The sequence below is a fragment of the Odocoileus virginianus genome, chromosome 11 (assembly GCF_023699985.2).
Source record: "Odocoileus virginianus isolate 20LAN1187 ecotype Illinois chromosome 11, Ovbor_1.2, whole genome shotgun sequence".
Taxonomy (NCBI): Eukaryota; Metazoa; Chordata; class Mammalia; order Artiodactyla; family Cervidae; genus Odocoileus; species Odocoileus virginianus.
Genome location: NC_069684.1, coordinates 28,025,167 through 28,047,243, shown reverse-complemented (window position 1 = coordinate 28,047,243; position 22,077 = coordinate 28,025,167). Strand labels below are relative to the sequence as shown.

The 22,077-nt window shown below is 53.9% G+C and overlaps 3 protein-coding genes across 11 annotated transcripts in view; 1 reads left to right on the top strand and 2 right to left on the bottom strand.

Annotated features, from left to right (window-relative positions):
* Positions 1-3,922, bottom strand: part of AGRN (agrin) — a 36,619-nt gene extending 32,697 nt beyond the window's left edge. For 5 of the 9 annotated variants that reach the window (XM_020873783.2, XM_070474097.1, XM_070474099.1 and 2 more), the window contains exons 1-2: positions 3,296-3,921; positions 849-1,110 (exon numbers count right to left, since the gene is read on the bottom strand). In XM_020873783.2, coding sequence (XP_020729442.2) covers positions 849-1,110; positions 3,296-3,502 — 469 coding nt within the window. In that variant the 5' untranslated portion in view covers positions 3,503-3,921. Of the gene's footprint in view, positions 1-848; positions 1,111-3,295 lie in introns of all 9 variants that reach the window. The other 4 variants (XM_070474102.1, XM_070474104.1, XM_070474098.1 and 1 more) reach the window with 1 other exon arrangement.
* A 1,842-nt stretch (positions 3,923-5,764) lies between these two features.
* ISG15 (ISG15 ubiquitin like modifier) lies at positions 5,765-6,858 on the bottom strand. Its single transcript, XM_020873744.2, has 2 exons — positions 6,739-6,858; positions 5,765-6,304 (listed from the first exon to the last, which is right to left on the bottom strand). The coding sequence occupies exons 1-2, from the start codon at positions 6,745-6,747 to the stop codon at positions 5,834-5,836; spliced, it is 480 nt and encodes a 159-aa protein (XP_020729403.1). The 5' UTR covers positions 6,748-6,858; the 3' UTR covers positions 5,765-5,833.
* Positions 6,859-18,119: 11,261 nt separating this feature from the next.
* HES4 (hes family bHLH transcription factor 4) lies at positions 18,120-21,821 on the top strand. Its single transcript, XM_020873815.2, has 4 exons — positions 18,120-18,597; positions 18,708-18,803; positions 18,890-18,977; positions 19,060-21,821. The coding sequence occupies exons 1-4, from the start codon at positions 18,490-18,492 to the stop codon at positions 19,434-19,436; spliced, it is 669 nt and encodes a 222-aa protein (XP_020729474.1). The 5' UTR covers positions 18,120-18,489; the 3' UTR covers positions 19,437-21,821.
* Positions 21,822-22,077: the final 256 nt, after the last annotated feature.

Below are 22,077 nucleotides of genomic sequence, written 5' to 3'. Positions count from 1 at the left end.
CTTCCCAGGACAGGAAGTCAGGGACCCTTCCTGCTGCCCTGGGAGGAAGCGATCTCTCCGCCTCCTCCCATACATCGCTCCCCAGGCAGCCATGAGGGGACAGACAGGATGTGAGGGCGACAGGCAGTTCCTACTTCTCCCTGCTACATTCCTCAGCCAAGGATCTCAGCCCCCAACTGGGATTCTCCTGAGGTGATGGGGATGGGTGAGCTCTGGTCATGTGATTCCTGCTCATCTCTCAGAGGTTAGGATGAGGGAGGGTTGCTCTTGAGCCATTCAGAGTAGACACATGGGGACAGCAGACAAGGAAAGATACTTCACCTCTGTTAGGGAGTCTCACACCCCCTCAAACTCCTAGAAGCAGCTCACTCCACATAACTGTCCCTTCCCGGAAATGGCAGGCCTCTGGGAACACATAACAGGGTAGCCTCCCCTCCAGCACAATCTTTAAGCCCCACCCCAGTGGCTCAACATCTGGGCCCCGTCTAGACATGTGTTCGGGCTTCTGCAGAACACAAACAACTGGTGTTGGTTCACCTGGTCCCAGCCTCTCTCCTAGAACAGCGAACTCCAGGAAGGGGCGTGCAGAGCTGGGGAGGTGGGGGGGGGGGGGGGAATGGGAGGCCTATCTCTTTGCAGGGCTGAGACTCCAAGATGAAAGACAGTGGCATCGCTAGGGACAGGGTGGAGAGTGCTGCTTATGTTAAGAGTCTGGAGCTGAGGTGGCCAGGAAACCAGGGAGTCAGGACCCAGAAAAGGAGGTCGGACCACAAGATGCCATGTGCCCTAGCCTAGGACAAGCTCTCTTCTGCCCCCAAGGCACCTGCTCCGCTCGGCCCCACACACACCTTCCACACAGTGCTCGACCTCCTCCAGGTTCCGCAGGGTGATGCGCATGAGGCTGGAGTTTAGCATCAGCTCATTCTTGTGGGCTGGCCACAGGTATGGCGGGGCAGGGTTCACAAAGAAGATTCTGGTGTCTCCGGTGGACACCTGGTTGTCACAGATGAGGGGGTCTCCAAAGCCGCCAATCACCACTTTGTTGCCTCCGTCCAGCAGGCTTTCCTGGGCCACCACATCTTTGCCCTTCAGGTACCGCCAGACCCGAACCTAGGGTGGACATGAGGGGGTGTTCAGGTGTCAGTGGTTCTCTTCTCACTGGGTGGAGCGGGGGAGGTGGCCACGGAGGCCGGTGGCAAACACCAGACTGGTGCCTGGACTTTTCCTTCTTTTCCCACCTCACTTGCTCAGGCCAGACGTCCAGAGTACACCCAAACCCTGGGCAGATATGCGGAGTCAGCGCACCCCCCCAGGAGGAAGCTGCAGGGAAGCACACACACATGACAGATGCCACTGCCCTTGTCATACTCCAGGATACCTGGCCTGAGAACACACCCCTTCCCTCAAGAAGCAGCTCCCCAACCTCAGGTTTAGGTGACCCCAGCCACCCCAATTCTAAATGTCCACCTCACTTCAGGTATGGGAAGGCGACCCATCCAGCCTGGGGTGCCTGCCTTCCACACCCTACTCTCCCTGTCAACCCACCCAGTACTTGGGCCCACCACTGGGAAGAGCCAGGAGCAACTAACATGGATGATGAAGTTTCAAGGTGATGGGCTCTGAGCTCCAGGCTCCTGTCCAGCTTGGCTCCATGCAGCCCTGTGGGTGGGCTAAGACACGGTCCAGCCAGGAGGTGAAAGACCCCTCCTCCTGCAAGGCTCCTACAGTGAGTGCAGCCAAGGCAGCCTGTGAACCACAAAATCAAGTTTGGGCAGCACAGGGCAGCCCCACCCTCCACACTCTGCTCTTGGGGCCCTGAGGGCACCCGCTCAGACAAACCAAGTCCTGGGTACCCACAGACTACTGGCAGTAGGGGCAGGAGGGCCGCAGGCACTGCAAGCGGAATGAGCTGCCCCAAAGGAACAGGCCCATGGGGACTGCCCGTGAATGCTGTCCCTGAGAAAAGACACCCCTTTCTTCAGGATCTCTGGGGGCCAGGACTTCTGGAAAGGGGAGTCAAAGACAACAGTGGCCTGTCCACCTGGCCGCCCCTGCTGGGAGCCTTGGGTCCGCAAAATCTACAGGGACTCCCTCCACCCTCCAGTGGCTCAGAGATGGCGGGGGTGCCAACTCTTCTCACCCCACCCCCACCCCCATGCCTGGATACAGAGTAGGCTCTGGAAGGCCAATAACCAGCAGGGGAGGGCTGGGCGGCTTTCATCGCCTCCCCCCACCCCAGCCACACCCAGGAGCAGCGGGGAGGAAGTCGGGAAAATCCTGCAGGGACTTGGCAAAGTGCCCTGGCGGTGGTGGAGGGGAGGGGGCCTGGCGGGGGATCCCAGCTGTAGTCCGCACAGGCCAGTCTGAAAGGAGCTGCCACTCCTCCCCATCTCCAAGGAAGAGGAATGATCCGATTTCTGGTCGGGGAGGTGGTTTTAGGGGCCAGAGTGGGGCAGGGGCCTGGGTCCCTTCAGCTCTCCCTAGGTACAGATTGTGGGAAAAAAACCACTAGACCTACCCCGGGAGCTCCCAGATCCAACTGAAGGAGAGGCTAGGCAAGGCCCCTCTCCCTAAGGCCAGGGGAGATACAGCTCTCCCAGGAGCAGGATGGGGCACCTGCCCTGCACCCCCCGCACTTGAGGCTCAGCGGCGGCCCCGCCCACTTCTTTGCTCTGGCCCCACACCGATCACTGCAGCAAGCCCCACAAGGACCCCCGCGGTTGGGAGATTAGGTGTGCACCCCTCCTCTCTCTCCGGACCACTCCTTCTCACCTCTGCGGAGGGGGCGACAGCACTGACCACAGGCCAAATCCCCACCTCCACCCCCAAGCAGAAAGCGTCACCTCCCCTCATCCCCTTTCCTCTGGCCGGTGGGGAGGGGGCGCGGTAGCCGAACATTCTCCGGGGGGGGCGGGGCGCACTTGTTTTCTGTAAGGGAGTGGGTTTGGGGTGAAGGAGCAGACACCATCGGGTCTCCAGGGCCCGGGCACCGCGAGTGGGACTGCAGCGGCACCGCAGGAACTTTCCCTCCGGCGCTCGCGAGTTTTCTCAGACCTGCACCCGCCCCCCTCTCCGGGGGTCGGCGGTCGCCAAGGGAGCGGGAGCAGGAGCTGGCGCTGCGGAACGTCTGGGGCTCGTTCCCACGGCCCGGGGCGGGGGTCTCAGCAGGCGGCCGGCATCGCGACGGGAAGACCTCCGGGCTAGGGGTCCGGGATCGCCGGGGAAAGGCCCCCAGCCCGGGCTTCTAGAAAGGTCCGAAGGGGCTCAGGGTCCCGGGGGTCCCCAGGGGGCCCACCTTGCACGAGTATGTGTGCTGCACCGGGTCCACGTTGAGGATCTCCTCCACGGTGCCGGTGAGCACCACGTTCGCCTCCTCCTCGCGCCGCTCCAGCGCGCGTTCAGGGCACGTCCCGTCGGCGCTGGGCAGGGCGCGCACGGCCACCACCAGGAGCAGCAGCAAAGGCTGCAGCAGGGCCCGGCTGAACGGCCGCAGGCTGGCCATGGCGCGGGCAGAGGACGGCGGAAGGCGGCCGGAGCAAGCGCACGGGCCGGGCCGCGCCGGGGACGGGACTGGACAGGACGGGACGCAGCTCGGGGGAGGCGGCGGGAGCGCGGGCGGCGCGGGGGCGGGCCGGGGGCGGGACCTGGGATAGCACCACCCCCTTCCCGCCCCCACCCCACCCCCCGCGGCCCGCCCGCCGGCCCCCACCCCCGGCCCTCCCGGCGCCCCGCGACCCGCGGCAGCCGCGAACAAAGCGCCGGGACAGCGGCGCCGGGCGGAGGCCTGGCTGGGGGAGGGAGGGGGTCGGTCTAGGTTTGGCCAAGGTGGGTGGTGGGCCTGGCCAGGCCGAGGGCGGGGTTGGGGCGGGCTCGAGGGTGCTCTCCCAGCTGCAGCGCACTCCCACGGACGCCCCTCCCCCGTCCGCGCGGACGTTCCGCCCCCCCCCGCCCCCCCGCCAGGAAATGCGGCTGAAATCGGGTTAATGCATAATCTGGAGACGACGTGACGGGACTTCCAAGGGGCTCCAGGCTGCGCCAGGGCTGGGGCGGCGGGGGCTCCCGGGCCTCAGGGAGGGGCTTCCAGATCCGAGGCCCTGCCGCCCCTCGCGCCCTAAAGGGCTGCGCCCCTCCCCCGGCGAGAGGAACCTGACGGGGGACCCTAGCCCCTCACAGGAACTGGGGACGGAAGCTCAGCCGCCCGGGACCACCGGCCAGAGGGGACCAATGCAGGCGCTTAGCTGCGGCGATTGGTCGCTGCGAAGCGCAGACCCGCCCACCTCGCGATCCCGGGTCGGCTCCCGGCCCTCTGCAGGGCGGCGGGCTCCCTCTGTCGTCTGAGGTGGGAATAGCAGCAGCGATGGACAGCCAGCCACGCCCCCTTCCCAGCTCCCCCAAGGCACTTCCCAACAATTCCCGCTGGGTCCAGGGGGATAAACTGAGATCCAGAGGGTGCAAATTAGTACCCGACCTAGCTGAAGATAGTGGGGGTGGGAGAAGGAGAGGAGATCCCTTTTGTTCCTCGAGGGCTGAGTCTGCTGCACACCCCCTCACCCAAGCCAACCACAGATCTCTGAGCCAGAGGCCATGAAGGGTGAGCAGCACAGAGGGACCTTGGAGAAAGACCCTACCTCGCCCAGACCCTGGTGAGGGGATTCAAGAAAGGAGGGTGTCACCGAGAGTGTGTGCTCATGCTTGTTAAGTTACAGTATGTCAAAGAGGTGAGGGTGGGGACCCAGGAAATGAGGCTAGAGCCAGGAGTCCCCCTACACACACACACCATTGTGTCTACACATAACTGTCAGAGGCAAGCCAGAACTGGGGGTCCCCCAGCTCAGATACAGACTCCCACAGATCAGAAAGGGGTCTGGGTCTCCAGCCAAATGCCCCTAAAGAGTCCGAAAGCTGAGGTCTGAGTGTCCCCAGAGTCATGGACTTTTGCCCAAGAGGTGTAGGTTCTGTGTACCCCTTCCCTGCCCCCCGAATTCTGTCCAAGGCTGACTCATTTGGGAAACTGGCACAGAAAGAAGCATCTAGTGTGGAAGCAGGTGTAGTTTGTTCCCCTGTCATCCATGTGAACAACAGGAACCCCCATCCTGGGTGCCCCCTCACCTGCTGACTGTGGCCCTTGCATGAAGTGAATTCTGAAGGAGCAGCTCACCCTAATGGGGATGGGTGTGCCCAAGGCCCAGTCCCCAATTCCCTCCAGACCAATGCAGGCTGGACATTGTATTCTGATGGGCCCTGGAGGCCCTCAGCCCCCGGCTGGAGTGGGGAAGCCTCCCTTAGAACTAGCCAAGGCAGGCCCTAGGGACTCACCCCCTCACCACTTCCAGGGATACTCACCATGTGGCCTTCCGGACCCAGCCAGGCCCTTCCCCTCCCTGCGCTATCTGCTGATCCAGCTGTGAAGGTGGGGACCAGTTGTGCAGGGCTGACTGAGGCTCAACCAGAAGACAGGGATGGGCTTCAACAGACCTGCCTCTTTTTGTTTCTCTAGAAGTTAATTTCCCAAAGAGGTGGGGACACAACTTCAGTTTCTCCAGAGGCTGGGAGGGGTGTGTCACCATTTTGATGCCACAAGCTTTGTCCTTTAACTTGGCCACCCTAGCCTGGTGACTACCCAGTGACCCTGGGTCCCCTCACCCACTCCCTCCTCCACCCTTCCCCCAATCTCACTAGAAGGGTGCAGAATGGAGGGCTGATGACCAGGAGGTGGGGGGTTGGTGGGGGGTGCTGGCCAGGGTGGAATGAACACTTCGCTACATTCGGCTTTGCTACAACTTTATTCACTGCGCTGCATGGGGTGCCCTCCCTAAGGCCCTCCTGGCCCTTCCTACCCGCCCCGTAGACGTAGATTCATGAACACGGTGCACCCAGTCGTGAGGCCATACTCCCCCAGCAGTTGCTCATCATCCATGGGCTTCCCTTCAAAAGACAGCCAGAACTGGTCCGCTTGCACACGCTCCTTTTGGCACACCTGCTGCTTGAGCTTGGCCACAGTCTGTGTCAGCAGGACCTCGTAGGAGCTGCTGCGACCCTTGTCGTTCCTCACTACGATGTTCAAGGGGGCACTGCAGTTCTCCACCACCAGCAGGACGGTGCTGCCAGCTCTCAGGCCCTGGTCGACAAGGGACACCCTGTCCTGCAGTATCTCCCCGCTTTCAAGGTGTGCCAGGCGCTGCTGGAAAGCAGGCACCTTGATCTTCTGGGTGATGAACTGTTTCAGCTCGGATACCATCATGGAGTCCCTCAGAGGCACCAGGATCTCTTCGCCCCCTAGCATCTTCACCTTCAGGTTCCCGCCCTGTGGGCATCACACAGATTCATAAGTCCTGGGACTACTTCACGTGTAGCACTGGCAGTGGGGCGAGTGTCAGACCCCAGGGATGCAGCTCCCTTCCCACCCACCGGGAGGGGGACCCCAGGCACTGGAGAGTGCAAGGGAGCAGAAGAGCCACCATCCACCACCATCATGTCATCTCCCCGATAAAATACCCCCCTGCCCTGCACTGATCCCAAAGGATCTCAGGGTTGGCTGCTGGGCAGAAGCCACCTCTCAGGACCCAGACCCTGATTTCAGAAAGAGCCCTGTCTCTCCCCTCACACTTAGGGAACCGGATGCTTTGAGCAGCTCTACCTGCCTGTGCATATGTAGGCATTCTTCCCCTGGCAGATGCCACCAGGCAGAGGAGTACAGAGCCCACCTGCTCCACCTGTGAAACCCGCCTCATCACTCACCATGGCCATGGGTTCTGGTGCCAGGTTCTCTGCAGACACTGGTTGGCTGCGGCTGCCTCTCTGCTCTCAGCTCTCTCCAGCCCTGGCAGCTCAGCCTTTTAAAAGCCTGAGCAAACTACGTCAGAGTTACACAGGCTGATTAAGCTTCAGTTTCAGTTTCCTTTTCCCAGGACAGCCCCAGAGGGAGAAACAGAAACAAAACAGAAGGCCTTTGACACAATGAACTGAGGTGGGCTGGGCTGGGGGGAGCTTTCCACCTGACCAGTTGGGTCTGGGACTGTAATAGCATCCCCACCACTAGGGTTGTGTGTTCAGAAATCCCTGCATGTTCCACACCTCGGTTCCTTTCCAAGATGCACACACATTATAATAACATGAGCTAACAATCAGACACTTTCACTTTCCATTTACCAATTTGCAAATTAGTAACCTTGAAAAATATTGCCAGGGTTAATTCCAAAATAACAAAATATTGACAATCTAAACTACTCAGAGATAATCACTGTGTGTTTATGACAATATATGTTCAGATTGTTTTAATGAAAGAGAATGTATCTTTTCTATAAAAATGAACTCATGGACTCGCTTGAGAAAGTGAAAAAACTACACAAAATGGGAGAAAATATTTGCAATCCATGTGTCAGATAAGAGTCTAGTATCTGCAACATATAAGGAACTTTTACAACTCAACAACTAAAAGATAAGCAACTCAATTAAAAGTTGGGCAAATGACTTAAATAGACATTTTAAAATAGAAAATACATAAATGGCCAATAGCCACTTGAACATGAAAGGATGTTCAGCATCATTGGAAATGATGGGAACCAGGGAAATGCACCAGGGAAATCCAAATCAAAACCAGATGTACTATGTCACACCCACTAGCATGAATATAATAATAATTAAAAAGAGAATAATAAGTGTTGGTGAAGATGTCAAAAAAATGGAATCTTCATACATTGCTGATGGGATTGTGAAATGATGTAGCCACTGCGGAAAACAGTCTAGTCATTCCTCAAAAGGTTAAATAGAATTTTCATATGACCCAGCAATTCCACTCCTAGGGTATGCCCAGAGAACTGAAAACAGGTGTTCAAACAAATGCTTGCACACAAATATTAACAGCAGCTCTAGTCATAGAATGGTTGAAATGGGCGGGAGGAACCAAACCCATCAGCAGGTGGAGGCACAGACAAAGTGTGTGGTGCCTCCTTATAGTAGAATATTCCTCAGCCATAACAAAGGATGGAGCACTGACACAGGCTACAGTGTGAATGGTGCTCAGTGAAAAATAACAGACCCAGGTCACAAATTGTGCAATTTGATTGATATGAAATGTCCACAATAGGCAAGTCCATAGAGACTGAAAATAGATTAGTAATTGCCAAGAGCTGCGGGGAGGAGGCATGAGGAGAGACCACCATGGAGATAAGGCCTCCTTTGGGAATGATAAAAATGTTTCAGAACTAGATAGAGGTGATGGTTGTCCTAAATATACTAAATCCACTGAATTATATACTATAAAATGGCTAAGTTTATGTTACATGAGCTTCACCTCAATAAAAAAGAAAATTGAAAAAAAATCCTCCTGCCACTCTCAACATTTTTGTAACCTGCTTCATTCACAGTTCAGTTCAGTTGCTCAGTTGTGTTCGACTCTTTGAGACCCCATGACTCAAAGACTGCAGCACACCAGGCCTCCCTCTCCATCACCAACTCCTGAAACATCTCGAAGTTCTCGGTTCCTGTACTGTTGATGCCTGGCTTGGAGAATTTTGAACATTCCTTTGCTACTGTGTGAGAAAATGAGTGCAAATGTGTGGTAGTTTGAACATTCTTTGTCATTGCCTTTCTCTGGAATTGGAATGAAAACTGACCTTTTCCAGTCCTGTGGCCACTACTGAGTTTTCCAAATTTGCTGGCATATTGAGTACAGCACTTTCACGGCATCATCTCTTAGGATTTGAAATAGCTCAACTGGAATTCTATCACCTCCACTAGCTTTGTTCATAGTGATGCTTCCTAAGGCCCACTTGACTTTGCATTCCAGGATCTCTGGCTCTAAGTGAATGATCACATCGTTGTGGTTATCTGGGTCATGAAGAGCTTTTTTGTATAGTTCTGTGTATTCTTGCCACCTCTTTTGCTGCTTCTGTTAGATTCGTACCATTTCTGCCCTTTATTGTGCCCATCTTTGCATATGTTCCCTTGATATCTCTAATTTTCTTGAAGAGATCGCTAGTCTTGCACATTCTATTGTTTTCCTCTACTTCTTTGCATTGATCACTGAGGAAGGCTTTCTTATCTCTCCTTGATATCCTTTGGAACTCTGCATCTAGATGGGTATATCTATCCTTTTCTCCTTTGCCTTTAGCTTCTCTTCTTTTCTCAGCTATTTGTAAGGCCTCATACGTTTATGCAAGTTGTTTTAATGGCTGCATATGTGCATTTGTTGCCCATAGTGTAATAAGTCCATTATAGAATAAAGTGTAATTTAGTTAACCAGTCTCATATTGTTGAATAAATATTGGTTGTTTCCACATTTTTACTATTACAAACATCACATCTCAGGCATACGTTGCTGCTGCTGCTGCTGCCAAGTCCCTTCAGTCGTGTCCGACTCTGTGCGACCCCATAGACGGCAGCCTACCAGGCTCCCCCATCCCTGGGATTCTCCAGGCAAGAACACTGGAGTAGGTTGCCATTTCCTTCTCCAATGCGTGAAAGTGAAGTCGCTCCATTGTGTCTGACTCATAGTGACCCCATGGACTGCACCCTACCAGGATCCTCTGTCCATGGGATTTTCCAGGCAAGAGTACTGGAGTGGGTTGACATCACCTTCTCCACAGACATACGTTAGCTAAAAATAAAAATAAATACTTAGGGAATTCCCTGGCAGTCCAGTGGTTAGGACTTCATACTTTCACTTCAGGAGCACGGGTTCCATCCCTGGTTGGGAAACTAAGATCCCACAAGCTGCAGCCAAAATAAATAAATAAAATAAAAATAAATACCTACAAATAATTAAATATTTTAAAGATAAATTTTAAAGTAAATAAATAAAAGGAATGGGGAAAACCAAATTGTTTTCATATGAATTAATCATTCCATTAGTTCCCCCAAAATAATCTTACAGGGAACCAAAGTTGTTAACATGCATAAAACAGTTTAAATGTTGTTTATATTATTCTAAATTTCTAACTTGACTCATTCCTTGCATAAATAATATTAGTATTATAAAAAGAAAACAACAAACGTGACAAAGATTGCAGAATGTGAAAATCCCTTTCTCCTTCAAAAAACCATTATTTTGATTCTGTTTTCTGTGTTTTTTGTTTTTTGTTTTCCGGCCATGGCATCCAGCCAGCAGGATCTTAGTTCCCTGATTAGGGATCGAACCCATGCCCCTTGCATTGGGAGCACTAAGTCTTAACCACTGGACCACCAGGAAAGTCCCCAGATAACCATTATTAAATATGGCATGAAGATAAAGGAATGCAACAACAATTCAAAAAAAATTTAAGTAATAAAAAAATTTAAAAAGATAACAAAAATATGGCATATACAGTAATAGAAACTTTATTTTCTTTTAATTACTTCATCGAATGTTACCTGCTTTGGACAAGAGGAACTAAATGCAAAGGCTTTAGGCAGGCAAAATGATACCCCTGGAAGCATGTCTCCATGTCTTGGAGGCTTTTAAGCCACCACAAACTGGGTGGCTTAAAAGAACAGAAATATATTTCCTCACAGTTCTAAAGAGCAGAGGTCTGAAATCCAGGTGGACTAAATGACCAGGATTGTCACCCTGATTAAAAATAATCTGATTTTCTCAGGAACAAGATAAGGGTGCCCAGTCTCACCACTACTATTCAACATAGTTTTGGAAGTTTTGGCCATAGCAATCAGAGCAGAAAAAGAAATAAAAGGAATCCAGATAGGAAAAGAAGAAGTGAAACTCTCTCTGTTTGCAGATGACATGATCCTCTACATAGAAAACCCTAAAGACTCTACCAGAAAACTATTAGAGCTAATCAACGAATATAGTAAAGTTGCAGGATATAAAATTAACACACAGAAATCCCTTGCATTCCTATACACTAACAATAAGAAAACAGAAAGAGAAATTAAGGAAACAATACCATTCACCATTGCAACAAAAAGAATAAAATACTTAGGAGTATATCTACCTAAAGAAACAAAAGACCTATACTTAGAAAACTATAAAACACTGATGAAAGAAATCAAAGAAGACACAAACAGATGGAGAAATATACCAAGTTCATGGACTGGAAGAATCAATATTGTCAAAATGACTATACTACCCAAAGCAATCTATAGATTCAATGCAATCCCTATCAAGCTACCAACAGTATTCTTCACAGAACTAGAACAAATAATTTCACAATTTGTATGGAAATACAAAAAACCTCGAATAGCCAAAGTAATCTTGAGAAAGAAGAATGGAACTGGAGGAATCAACCTGCCTGACTTCAGACTATACTACAAAGCCACAATCATCAAGACAGTATGGTACTGGCACAAAGACAGAAATATAGATCAATGGAACAGAATAGAAAGCCCAGAGATAAATCCACGAACCTATGGACACCTTATCTTCGACAAAGGAGGCAAGAATATACAATGGAAAAAAGACAACCTCTTTAACAAGTGGTGCTGGGAAAACTGGTCAACCACTTGTAAAAGAATGAAACCAGAACACTTTCTAACATCATACACAAAAATAAACTCGAAATGGATTAAAGATCTAAATGTAAGACCAGAAACTATAAAACTCCTAGAGGAGAACATAGGCAAAACACTCTCTGACATAAATCACAGCAGGATCCTCTATGACCCACCTCCCAGAATATTGGAAATTAAAGCAAAAATAAACAAATGGGACCTAATTAAGCTTAAAAACTTTTGCACAACAAAGGAAACTATAAGCAAGGTGAAAAGACAGCCCTCAGACTGGGAGAAAATAATAGCAAATGAAGCAACAGACAAAGGATTAATCTCAAAAATATACAAGCAACTCCTGCAACTCAATTCCAGAAAAATAAATGACCCAATCAAAAAATGGGCCAAAGAACTAAACAGACATTTCTCCAAAGACATACAGATGGCTAACAAACACATGAAAAGATGCTCAAGATCACTCATTATCAGAGAAATGCAAATCAAAACCACAATGAGGTACCATTACACGCCAGTCAGGATGGCTGCTATCCAAAAGTCTACAAGCAATAAATGCTGGAGAGGGTGTGGAGAAAAGGGAACCCTCTTATACTGTTGATGGGAATGCAAACTAGTACAGCCACTATGGAGAACAGTGTGGAGATTTCTTAAAAAACTGGAAATAGAACTGCCATATGACCCTGCAATCCCACTTCTGGGCATACACACCGAGGAAACCAGATCTGAAAGAGACACGTGCAACCCAATGTTCATCGCAGCACTGTTTATAATAGCCAGGACATGGAAGCAACCTAGACACCCATCAGCAGACGAATGGATAAGGAAGCTGTGGTACATATACACCATGGAATATTACTCAGCCATTAAAAAGAATTCATTTGAATCAGTTCTAATGAGATGGATGAAACTGGAGCCCATCATACAGAGTGAAGTAAGCCAGAAAGATAAAGACCAATACAGTATACTAACACATATATATGGAATTTAGAAAGATGGTAATGATAACCCTATATGCAAAACAGAAAAAGAGGCACAGATGTACAGAACAGACTTTTGGACTCTGTGGGAGAAGGCGATGGTGAGATGTTTAGAGAGAACAGCATCAAAACATGTATATTATCTAGGGTGAAACAGATCACCAGCCCAGGTTGGATGCATGAGACAAGTGCTCGGGCCTGGTGCACTGGGAAGACCCAGAGGGATCCGGTGGAGAGGGAGGTGGGAGGGGGGATTGGGATGGGGAATACATGTAAATCCATGGCTGATTCATGTCAATGTATGACAAAAACCACTACAATACTGTAAAGTAATTAGCCTCCAACTAATAAAAATAAATGGGGAAAAAAACCTGATTTTTAAAAAAAAATCTGATTTTACACAGCTTACAGAAGACATAAATCATATGAAATATAAAGGTACAGGAAACTGAAAGTAAAAGGATGAAAAGAAACCTACCCTGTAAATGTTAACTAAAAGGAAACAGATGTGACCATATTAACAATTTTACTAACAGAGTAGCAAAGAAATCTTATAGTCAAAGCATTATTAGATACAGAAGGTTGCATAACAATAAAAGGTTGAGCTCAATGGTAAAATGAAATTATCTTTAATTTGCATTCACCTAACAACATGACCACAAAATATATATGTTCTAGACAAAAATGTGAATATCCTATTTATGAAGTTACAATGGCCACTTATAAAGGGGTCTTTGGTTAAAATTATCTACAAACTAACTTAAACTTCCTAAGACCTTTAAAACAGTATATCGTTTAATACACTTGCTTTTATTTTTAAGCCCTTCAACCATCTAACAGCAGTAGCAACAACAAAACTCTCTCCCAAGAGCATCCATGACCTCACTTATGTCTATGTGCCCTTGTCCACTGAGGCTGCCGTGGATACAGCCAAGTGGCTGTGCTTCTATTCTGACCCCATAACCTGTGGTGGAGCCAAGAGCCAGAGTGATCTACACACAACCTTCTCTCCCATGGCTTCCCATAATCTTCTGAGAGAAGAGAGGAGCTTAGGCTTGTTCTTCTGACCACTCTGCTGGCCCTCTAATCTCCTCTCCTGTCCACCTGCCCCCACTGAGCACTTGGCTCCAAGACTGGCTGCCTTACCACGGCAAAGAACTTCTACAAAATTCCAGGCCGAAGGTGGTGGAGGCTTGCAGCCAGTGGTGGAAAAGCAATAGGTCAGAAGTGGGTGTTTGCATACATCAGGGAGACAGAGCCACTGTAGGACCTGCCAGAGCAGCGCTGGGAGTGAACTCCGAGGGTCAAGGATGATGGCAGAATGCTGGTCTGAGAGCTGAGAACGTTCAGAGGAGGTTGGTGCCCCAGTCAGTTTCCACCACTGGGCAGAGAGTGCTCCAGCTGTGTGGATACAAAGGTTAGGGTGAAGACTTGTTCCCCAAGTACCAGAGGACTGAAAGGCACAAGGAGAAGCGGGAGGCAGAACCTGAGACAAGAGGCTGAGAGCGTGGAGGGAGGAGGCAGGACCCCAGGTCACCCTGAAAAAGCACCAGGGATCTCTTACTGCAGACTGTGACCTGTGCCCTGTGGGTGGGGCTTCCTGGTGGGCGTGTCCTCCAGGGTGGGTGGGAATCTGAGGGCTACAGTCAACATCCAGCACCTAGGATTTGGGAGCTTAGTTGCCAACTCTACACCAGTATGCCCCATGGAGGCCAGGAAGTCTAGAAGATCAACCGTGTGAATTTTGAAGTCAACAAGGACTGTGACAGGAGCCGCTGGAGAAAGTGATAGGGAATCAGGAGTGAACCTTCAGAAAGTATAGGGAGGCCCCCCTGGGTTGCAGTGGACTTCACAAGATGTGGTCTGTTAATAAGATGAGATTCAAAGCTGGGACTTTTTTTGGTGAAGAAGAAACTAGTCTGGATGTGACCAGCAGAAGGAGAGCAAAGCGTACCTCTCCAGAGTGGTGGTCCAAGGAGACGGAAGACAGAAGCACCCACGGAAGCCCACAGGGAGGTGGCATCACAGGCAGACAGGGTGGGAAGCTCTGTCACCAAACAGAACTGGGGGGACATGGCTTCCCCAGTGTGGAGAGGTGTCAACATTCAATAATGGAGAAAGATGTTGAAAATGCCCAGACCTCGGGGGAGGTGCTGTCATGCATCAGGTGTTGGGGGGATGCTCCAACTGCCCAGCATCAAGGGCCAAGGGAAGGTGTCTTGGTCCCCTGGCCTGTTAAAGTGAAAGATGCCCCCTCAGGGTTAGGATTAGGGTCCTAGTCATCTGCTTCCTTCTCCTCTATACTGAATCCTGGGTTCCTCCAGCCCTAGCCTCTGCCACTTTATCATCCCAGCACCCAACTCCCATGCTCCAGGAGAGACCCTGCAATGACTCTAGCCTGGTCACATGGCAGATCTGGTCCTGGCTGCCTGAGTCCACAGGCTGCTGCCCCTTGGCAGGAGAGGAGGGAACAGGAGGATGGGGTTGCCGGTCATGGTCTATGGTGTCTCTGATATCCTGGGACCCATGTGCCTGTGGAATGCTGAGGGGCAGGGTGTGGGTGGAGGTGCCACCCCCACATCAGAGGTTGGGAGGGGCTTATGCACAGACAGCACTGGCAGGCCCCCGAGGGACACTGTCTGAATATTGTGGAATGCTGTCATGGGAACCAGATGTGAGAAAGACCATCCCCCGTGTTCACCTTGGGGTGAACCCCCAACCCCCCCAAGGCTGCAGCCCAGTGTCTGGACTGAAAAATACACTTATCTTCCCACACAGACTCCCCCACTACCTTTCCTGCCCGGTGGCCAACAGTGGTCCCTAGAGATATCCCTGGGACCATCAGCCTACTGGGATTTGGCCAACTCAAGTCTGGATCTAGGAGGACAGATAGTTGGCCTTGGATAGCTGCAAAAGTCACCTCATCAGATGGACAGCCAGTGCTGGAAGCTCCTGCACCTCTGTGAATGCCAGAGAAAGGAAGGAACAAGGATTGGGGTGGGGGGCTGGGAAGGGGGGTGGGTCCAGGTCTTGGGCCATTTTAGCTATTCCAGTTACTATTGTTTCGTAACAAATGACCCCAAAGGGTCACAGTAGCACTAGTCATGTGAATCAAGAATGGAACAGAGCACACAGGGGCAGCTGGGAAAGTGTGAGAGGGGGCTCTGAAGCGGCAGGTTGGGATCACCTGTCTGGCAGCTGAGATTTCTAGGCTCCTGGCTCAATACTTATACAAGGCCTCTCCATGGGGCCCTTCCAAGAGGCCAGTTTGAGCTTCCTCACAGAGGAGTCAGTGGTTTCCAGGAGTGAGTTTCCCAGGACAGCAAGGTGAACGTTTCTAAAGTCAAACCTCAGAATTCATAGCTCACCACTGCCCCTGTCTTTGCTGGTTAATGTCATCACAAAATCTCTCCAAAGACACACAGGTAGAGTATTTGAGGTGGATGTATTGTAGCCATCTTTGGAAAACACAGTGTTCCACATCAGTATTTCTCAACAGTTTCCCAACTGCAGCCCAGGACTCTCCCTCCCTACTCAGAGCAAGGGAGCCCCTACAGCCCCCAGGAGTCCCAGGTCCTACCAGAGATCAAATCCAGATGTAAAAAGCAGAGAGGGGACAGCCAGAGGTACTAGGGCCCAGAGAGAGAGTGGGGGTGCAGCCCAGTGGGAAGGACACAGGGATGTAGATGACACCCCTGGGAACTCACTCTGCTCTGGGCAACAGAAGGCTGCTTGTTGGGGCTGGAGGGGCCAAGAAACAGGCTTCTGAAGACCCCAGGTAGGGAGGGGGTGTCTCAGAGGGTAGAGGGTACAGTGGGGCATGTGGCAGAGGTGAATCCAGGTGACTCCATCCTGCTTGCATGTGCTGGGTGCTTTCAAAATCAGATCTCATTTATCTTCTCAGTGAAAGTGTGAAAGTGTTAGTTGCTCAGTCACGATCGACTCTTTGTGACCCCACGGATGATAGCCCAGGGCTAAACGAAAAGGTAGCCCATTTTACAGGTGAGGAAACAGGTACAGGAGGGTCCTTCCTTCAGTTGCTCAGTTGGGTCCGACTCTTTGCAACCCTTTTGGCTGTGGCCTACCAGGCTGTCCATAACATTTCCCAGGCAAGAATACTACTGCAGTGGGTGGCCATTTCCTCCTCCAGGGGGTGGGGGTGGGGGTCTTCCCCCACCCAGTGATCAAACCTGCATCACAGGCATCTGCCCTGAGCCCCAGACTGGACCCCTGGGAAAGAGTATTGAGGTGGGGGCCAGCCAGGTTCGCCACCCACTAGGTAGAATGTAGTGTGGGAGGTGGCCCTTCCGAGCTAACAATTGGCCTACTCTGCTTCTCAGAAAAGCCAAGCATGACTCTCCTAGACCACTCTGAGGCCCTGAAGCCCCTAAAGCCCTGCTCCTGCCTGTCCCTGCCCCTCCTCCCTTGGCCCTGCGGTTCCTTTCCATTCTGGGAATGCCACTTCCTCCTCTGGACTTGCAGCAGCTGCTAACTAAGTTGCTTCAGTCGTGTCCAACTCTGTGCGACCCCATAGACGGCAGCCCACCAGGCTCTCCCGTCCCTGCGATTCTCCAGGCAAGAACACTGGAGTAGGTTGCCATTTCCTTCTCAATGCATGAAAGTGAAAAGTGAAAGTGAAGTCACTCAGTCTTGTCTGACTCTCCACGACCCCATGGACTGCAGCCTACCAGGCTGTTCCATCCATGGGATTTTCCAGGCAAGAGTACTGGAGTGGGTTGCCATTGCCTTCTCCAGCAGAGCTCACTGCAAAAATACTATCCAGACCGCTTAGTGGAAAGAAGGCTTTCCGCTCCCCCAACAAACTACACATTTCTTTCTGTCTATGGAAACCATGTCAATATTTATTTTGCTCATTTGCCTTTTCCTCCCGCATCAATTCAGAGTCCAGGAGACACTTACCCAGCCCCAAGGGCAGTCGGGCCCACAGTGGGCCTCCAGAGAGGTCTGTGGGACACAGACAAGACTGCCCAGGCCACCATGGGCTGGCATCCCCAGAACTCAAAAGATGATTGTGCCCCACAAGGGAATTCAAAGTGAAAACAACATCAAACACGAAAATAAGCTTAGCCCTCTTTCCTCCACGTGCTTCTTTGAAATAACAAACAGAAATGTAACAATTATCCTTCACTTTTCATGAGTTCTACTTTCTTGGCTGCTGCTTGGTTCATCAATGTTGGGTAAACCAGAAGAGAGTGACATCACCAGTGACCATACATCATTACATCTGGCCTGTGTCATCATCTACCTTAACCCTGAGACATCACCTATGATTGCCTGCAGACATCACCAGCCTGACCAGTAACATCCTTACATTCCGTACCATGACATCATCCTGCCTGTGATGACGTCACTATCTGCTCTGAAGCATCTTTCATTGGTCCTGTGATGCCACCCTGCCTCCCTTCACGACCTTGGCCAGCCAGCCTCTCTCCCGTCCAGAGGCTGGTGTTCCACGTCCACTGTGTCCCCGGCATCGTGCAGATGCTGCTGGCGGTGAGGGTCAGATTCGCAGGCCGCGCGGAGGTCCAAGGCCCCGGCGGGATTCGCGGAAGGCGGAGGCTCGCCGGTTCTTCGTGAGCGCATGAGTGCCCCTCGCGAATTTTCCTTTCAGACGTCCCCGCTCGGCCTGAAGGTGAGCCTAGCGCCTCTGACCTCCCGGAGAGGCCCCCTCCCAGCGCACCGCTCGAACGGGGGACCGGGCGGGGCGCGGCGATTTTCCCGCCTGGCCTGCGTGGTCTGAGGTAGGCGCGGGAGGGGTGCCCCGGCTCGCCTTTGTCGCCAGCGGGGTCTGTGGGCCTGGAGCTGACTCGTGACTGACAGCCGGCGGGGGCTGCGGCCGGGGGCGGGCTGCCCGGCGCCGGCGGCTCATTGGCTGGCGCGAGTGTGGGAAAGAACGCGGAGAGGGATTCCCACGCCCCGCAGCCGCGCTGCTTTAAATAGCCGGGCTGCTGCAGACACGCGCTTGGTAGCTGAGCCTGGGACCCGCGGGAGAGGGGCCTGGGAAACCGCGCGCCCAGCCTGCCCTCGGCTGGGACCGGCGTGGGGGCGCACCATGCCTGCGGACACCCCGGGGAAGCCGAGGGCCTCGCCGCGGGCGGGAGCGTCGGCTGGCGCCAGCCGGACCCCAAACCAACCCCGGAGCGTGGCCGAGCACCGGAAGGTGGGGACCTGGCCGGGCGCGGGTTGGCAGGAGCGCGGGGGGCGGGGGGGGGCCACGAAGGGGAGAGGGGAGCTGACGCCCGCAGGACTCAGCGGCTGTCGGCTCCGCAGTCCTCCAAGCCCGTCATGGAGAAGCGGCGCCGAGCGCGCATCAACGAGAGTCTGGCTCAGCTGCAGAGCCTCCTCCTGGACGCCCTCAGGAAAGAGGTGAGTTGGGGGTGGGGGCGAGATCGGGGAGCCTGGAATCCCGGCCTTCCTGGGCGGCCCGCCGCCCTCACCGGCCCCGCCCGCAGAGCTCCCGCCGCTCGAAGCTGGAGAAGGCGGACATCCTGGAGCTGACCGTGAGGCACCTGCAGAGCCTGCGGCGCGTGCAGGTGACAGGTGAGCCGAGGGCGGCGGCGAGGGCTCAGGGGCCGGGGCTGCGGCCGCAGGCACCGACCGCCTGTCCCTGCCACCCCCGCAGCCGCCCTCCGCTCGGACCCCGCCATCCTGGGCAAGTATCGCGCCGGCTTCCATGAGTGTCTGGCCGAAGTGAATCGCTTCCTGGCTGGCTGCGAGGGCGTCCCTGCGGACGTGCGGTCTCGTCTGCTCGGCCATCTGGCGGCCTGCCTGGCCCGGCTGGGGCCTGCGCGCCGCCCGCTTCCACTGGCTCCAGCCACCGAAGCCCTGGAGCCGGAGATCTACGCGGGCCGCCCGCCGCCGCCAGCCTTTGACGGCCTTTGCCCCTTGCCGCGCCCCGGGGCGGCCTTGGCACCCATCTTCCTGCCGGGGTTGGCCCTCGCCGCCCCCGGGGCCGGGGCTCAGGGCCAGGGCGCGCCCTGGAGGCCGTGGCTGCGGTGAGGCCGCGGCCCTAGAATCGACTGAGACTGTGCCAGAAAATGGTTATTTCCAGAGACCGGGTAGGGAGTTTTGTTTTGTCGTCTTGGTGAAGGGTCCAGTTCGTCCGAGGCCCAGCGGCTGATGTCTTCTCATGAACCGGCGGGGTGGGCAGGGCCGGGCCGTGTGGGTAGATTCAGCTCCCACCTGGGCCAGGGTTGCACTGCGCGGGGGTTCGTCCGCCCTTGATTTTGGCTGTGTCCCTATGTGCTGAAGCCGCTACCTGCCTCGAGCGGGGAGGGTGTGTGTGAGATGGCCCTGGGGGGCTCAGGCAGGACTGAACAGTCACCACTTTCCTAGAGCATCTCCCAGTGCTGAGAAGAGGTCGTGCATCATCCTGGGGCCCAGTTCTCTCTCCACAACCCCTCCTGAGGCCCCTGGAAGGCGGAGATGTGTGCACACTGTTGTCTCTGGGGCTGAGCTGGGCTGAAGCTTGGGTTCTGGACTGGTGCACTGCCTCCCTTCTCCTGGGGGAGCACAAAACTATTCTTGCACACCTGTGGGTCAAGCCTGCCCCAAGCCAGTGTCTGCCTAGCAGATGGGGGCCAGCAGGAGAGGGCGTCTGAGTCCTAGAGGCAGGGCCCCCGACCGGCCTGACAAAGGGCAGTTTGTATTGGGGCTCATCTCCCACCAGAGTCCAGTCCTGCCCTGAGAGGGGAGTCCCCTGACAGTAGGAAGGAATTGGGGGTTCATTGGCAGGCCTATGCACCTGTCTTGAGCACTGGCTGTATGCTGACCCTATAATACAGTGATCCTAGCCAGCGAGGGGCATTGGCCGGGGAGCCACTGTCTTGTGGTCCCAGGTCTCCTCAGGCTGCTGCTGGGGGCTGTGCTCCGGGGGCAGTGAGGAGGTGGTTGAGTCATGTGGCTGATACTGCAGTGTCTCATCCTGAGCCCTCTGAGGTCAAGGCAAGATGGATTTCCCATCCACAGGCAATTTCATCAGATGGTTGCCAGCCACCTGCCTGACCAGGGAGCATCAGGGAGGAGGAGGGAGAGTCACTGCTAGAGGCTTATCTCCTCTTCCAGTGGCTCCAACAGTTCCTGTTCCATGTCATGGTCGCGAGCAAGGTTCATCTACCCTCCGGGACTCAGCCGTGCACACCAAGCAGGGCCCTCCAAGTCCCACCAAGCCAGTCCCCTCCTGCCCTCTGGCTGCCTGGCCCATCTCCCTGGGTGTCCAGGGTCTGGGCCGGGCCAGTGATTTGGGTCAGTGGCAGCCATGTGGGCCAGGAGCCGCACCCTGGGACTGGCACACACACACTGGTCCAGGCTCTGGGGAGGCTCAGAGAGCTGGGTCACCAGCAGGACTATGGGGGAGTTACTGCTGACCTGGGAGGCCTTCCCAGCAGAAGAGTTGCAAGAGGGTCCATTTCAGGAGCCAGAAGTTCAGCTTGTTTGGGGAAGGGGAGCTGTTTGGGGTGGAGGCTCAGTGCAGGAGGGGAAGGCAAGGGACGTTGGGATGTGAAGCCAGGTGGTTGGGTGGGTAGAGGGGTGGACAGGGCCTCCTCAGAGCTGGTTCCACATGGCCTGAAGGAATAAAAGGGAGCTCCCCACCTGGTTGCCACAGGGAGGAGGGCTGCCCAGGAAGGTAACCTGGAGCTCGGGTCATCACTCCTCAGGGAGGGGGCAATCACAGTGTCAAATCAGATCCCCCTGTTCCTGAGCTGTGCTCCCCTTTACTTGTTTATTTCCTATTTCTGGTCATCTGTCCTCAAGACGCTGTCGCCAAAGAGATGTTTGTGCTGAGGCCCCTGTCAGCCCTCCAGGGACCTCTCCGGCTCTGAGGGAACCACACTGTTCCTCAGACAGGCAAGTTCCTCGTGTGTCTGTCCCTTCCCTGTCCCCCTCTGTCCCTTCCCTACTCAGCCCCCTCCCGGCCCCCCGAGGTCCTCGCCCCACTTTCCCACCTGAGGCGGCCACCCCAGGCGCCGAGGGCTCTGGAGGCCAGGGCCCTGTTTGTGTCACTCATTCCTATCCCCAGCACCTGCTTGGAACAGAAAGACACTCAGGCCACACAGACCTCATTAATTAGCTCGGGTGAAAGGAGTGCCATCCTGGATTACATTAGGGGAGTCTGAGGAAGCACAGCTGAAGCTGGGCCCCCTCCCCAGGCTGCCCCTGGGCAGCTGAGGGCAGTATCCTGGCGTCTTCTGGGGGCAGAGCCATGGCCCTTTGCACACTCAGCCTGGACCCCTGCCTGGTCTTTGGAGAGCTGGGGTGGACTCTTCTTCCTCCCAGCCTCCCCACTCTTCCACCCATTGCCTGTCCCTCCCCTGCCTCAGAGGGGCTCTGGGGAATTCCTCTGCACCTCCCCCCTCCCCAGCTATTTGTGTCTTGGCTTTTGTCTTGCAGACTTTCTTGATGAATAGTAGAGGAAGCACCTTCTCTGGGCGAGCTGCGGAGGGGGTGGGGAAGGAACCAGAACTTCCTCCTTCTGGGGGGAGGGTGTGGCCCCTTTCCCCCTCCTCTGGCAGGTGGAGCTGCGTTCCTCTGTGGCCTCCGTCCAGCCCAGTTCCTGGCGGAGACCAAGGGTCAGTGAATGTTTGCTGAATTCCTGTGTGCAGTCAGGTGCTCTGCCTGCCTCTGTGGGTGTCTAAGCCCT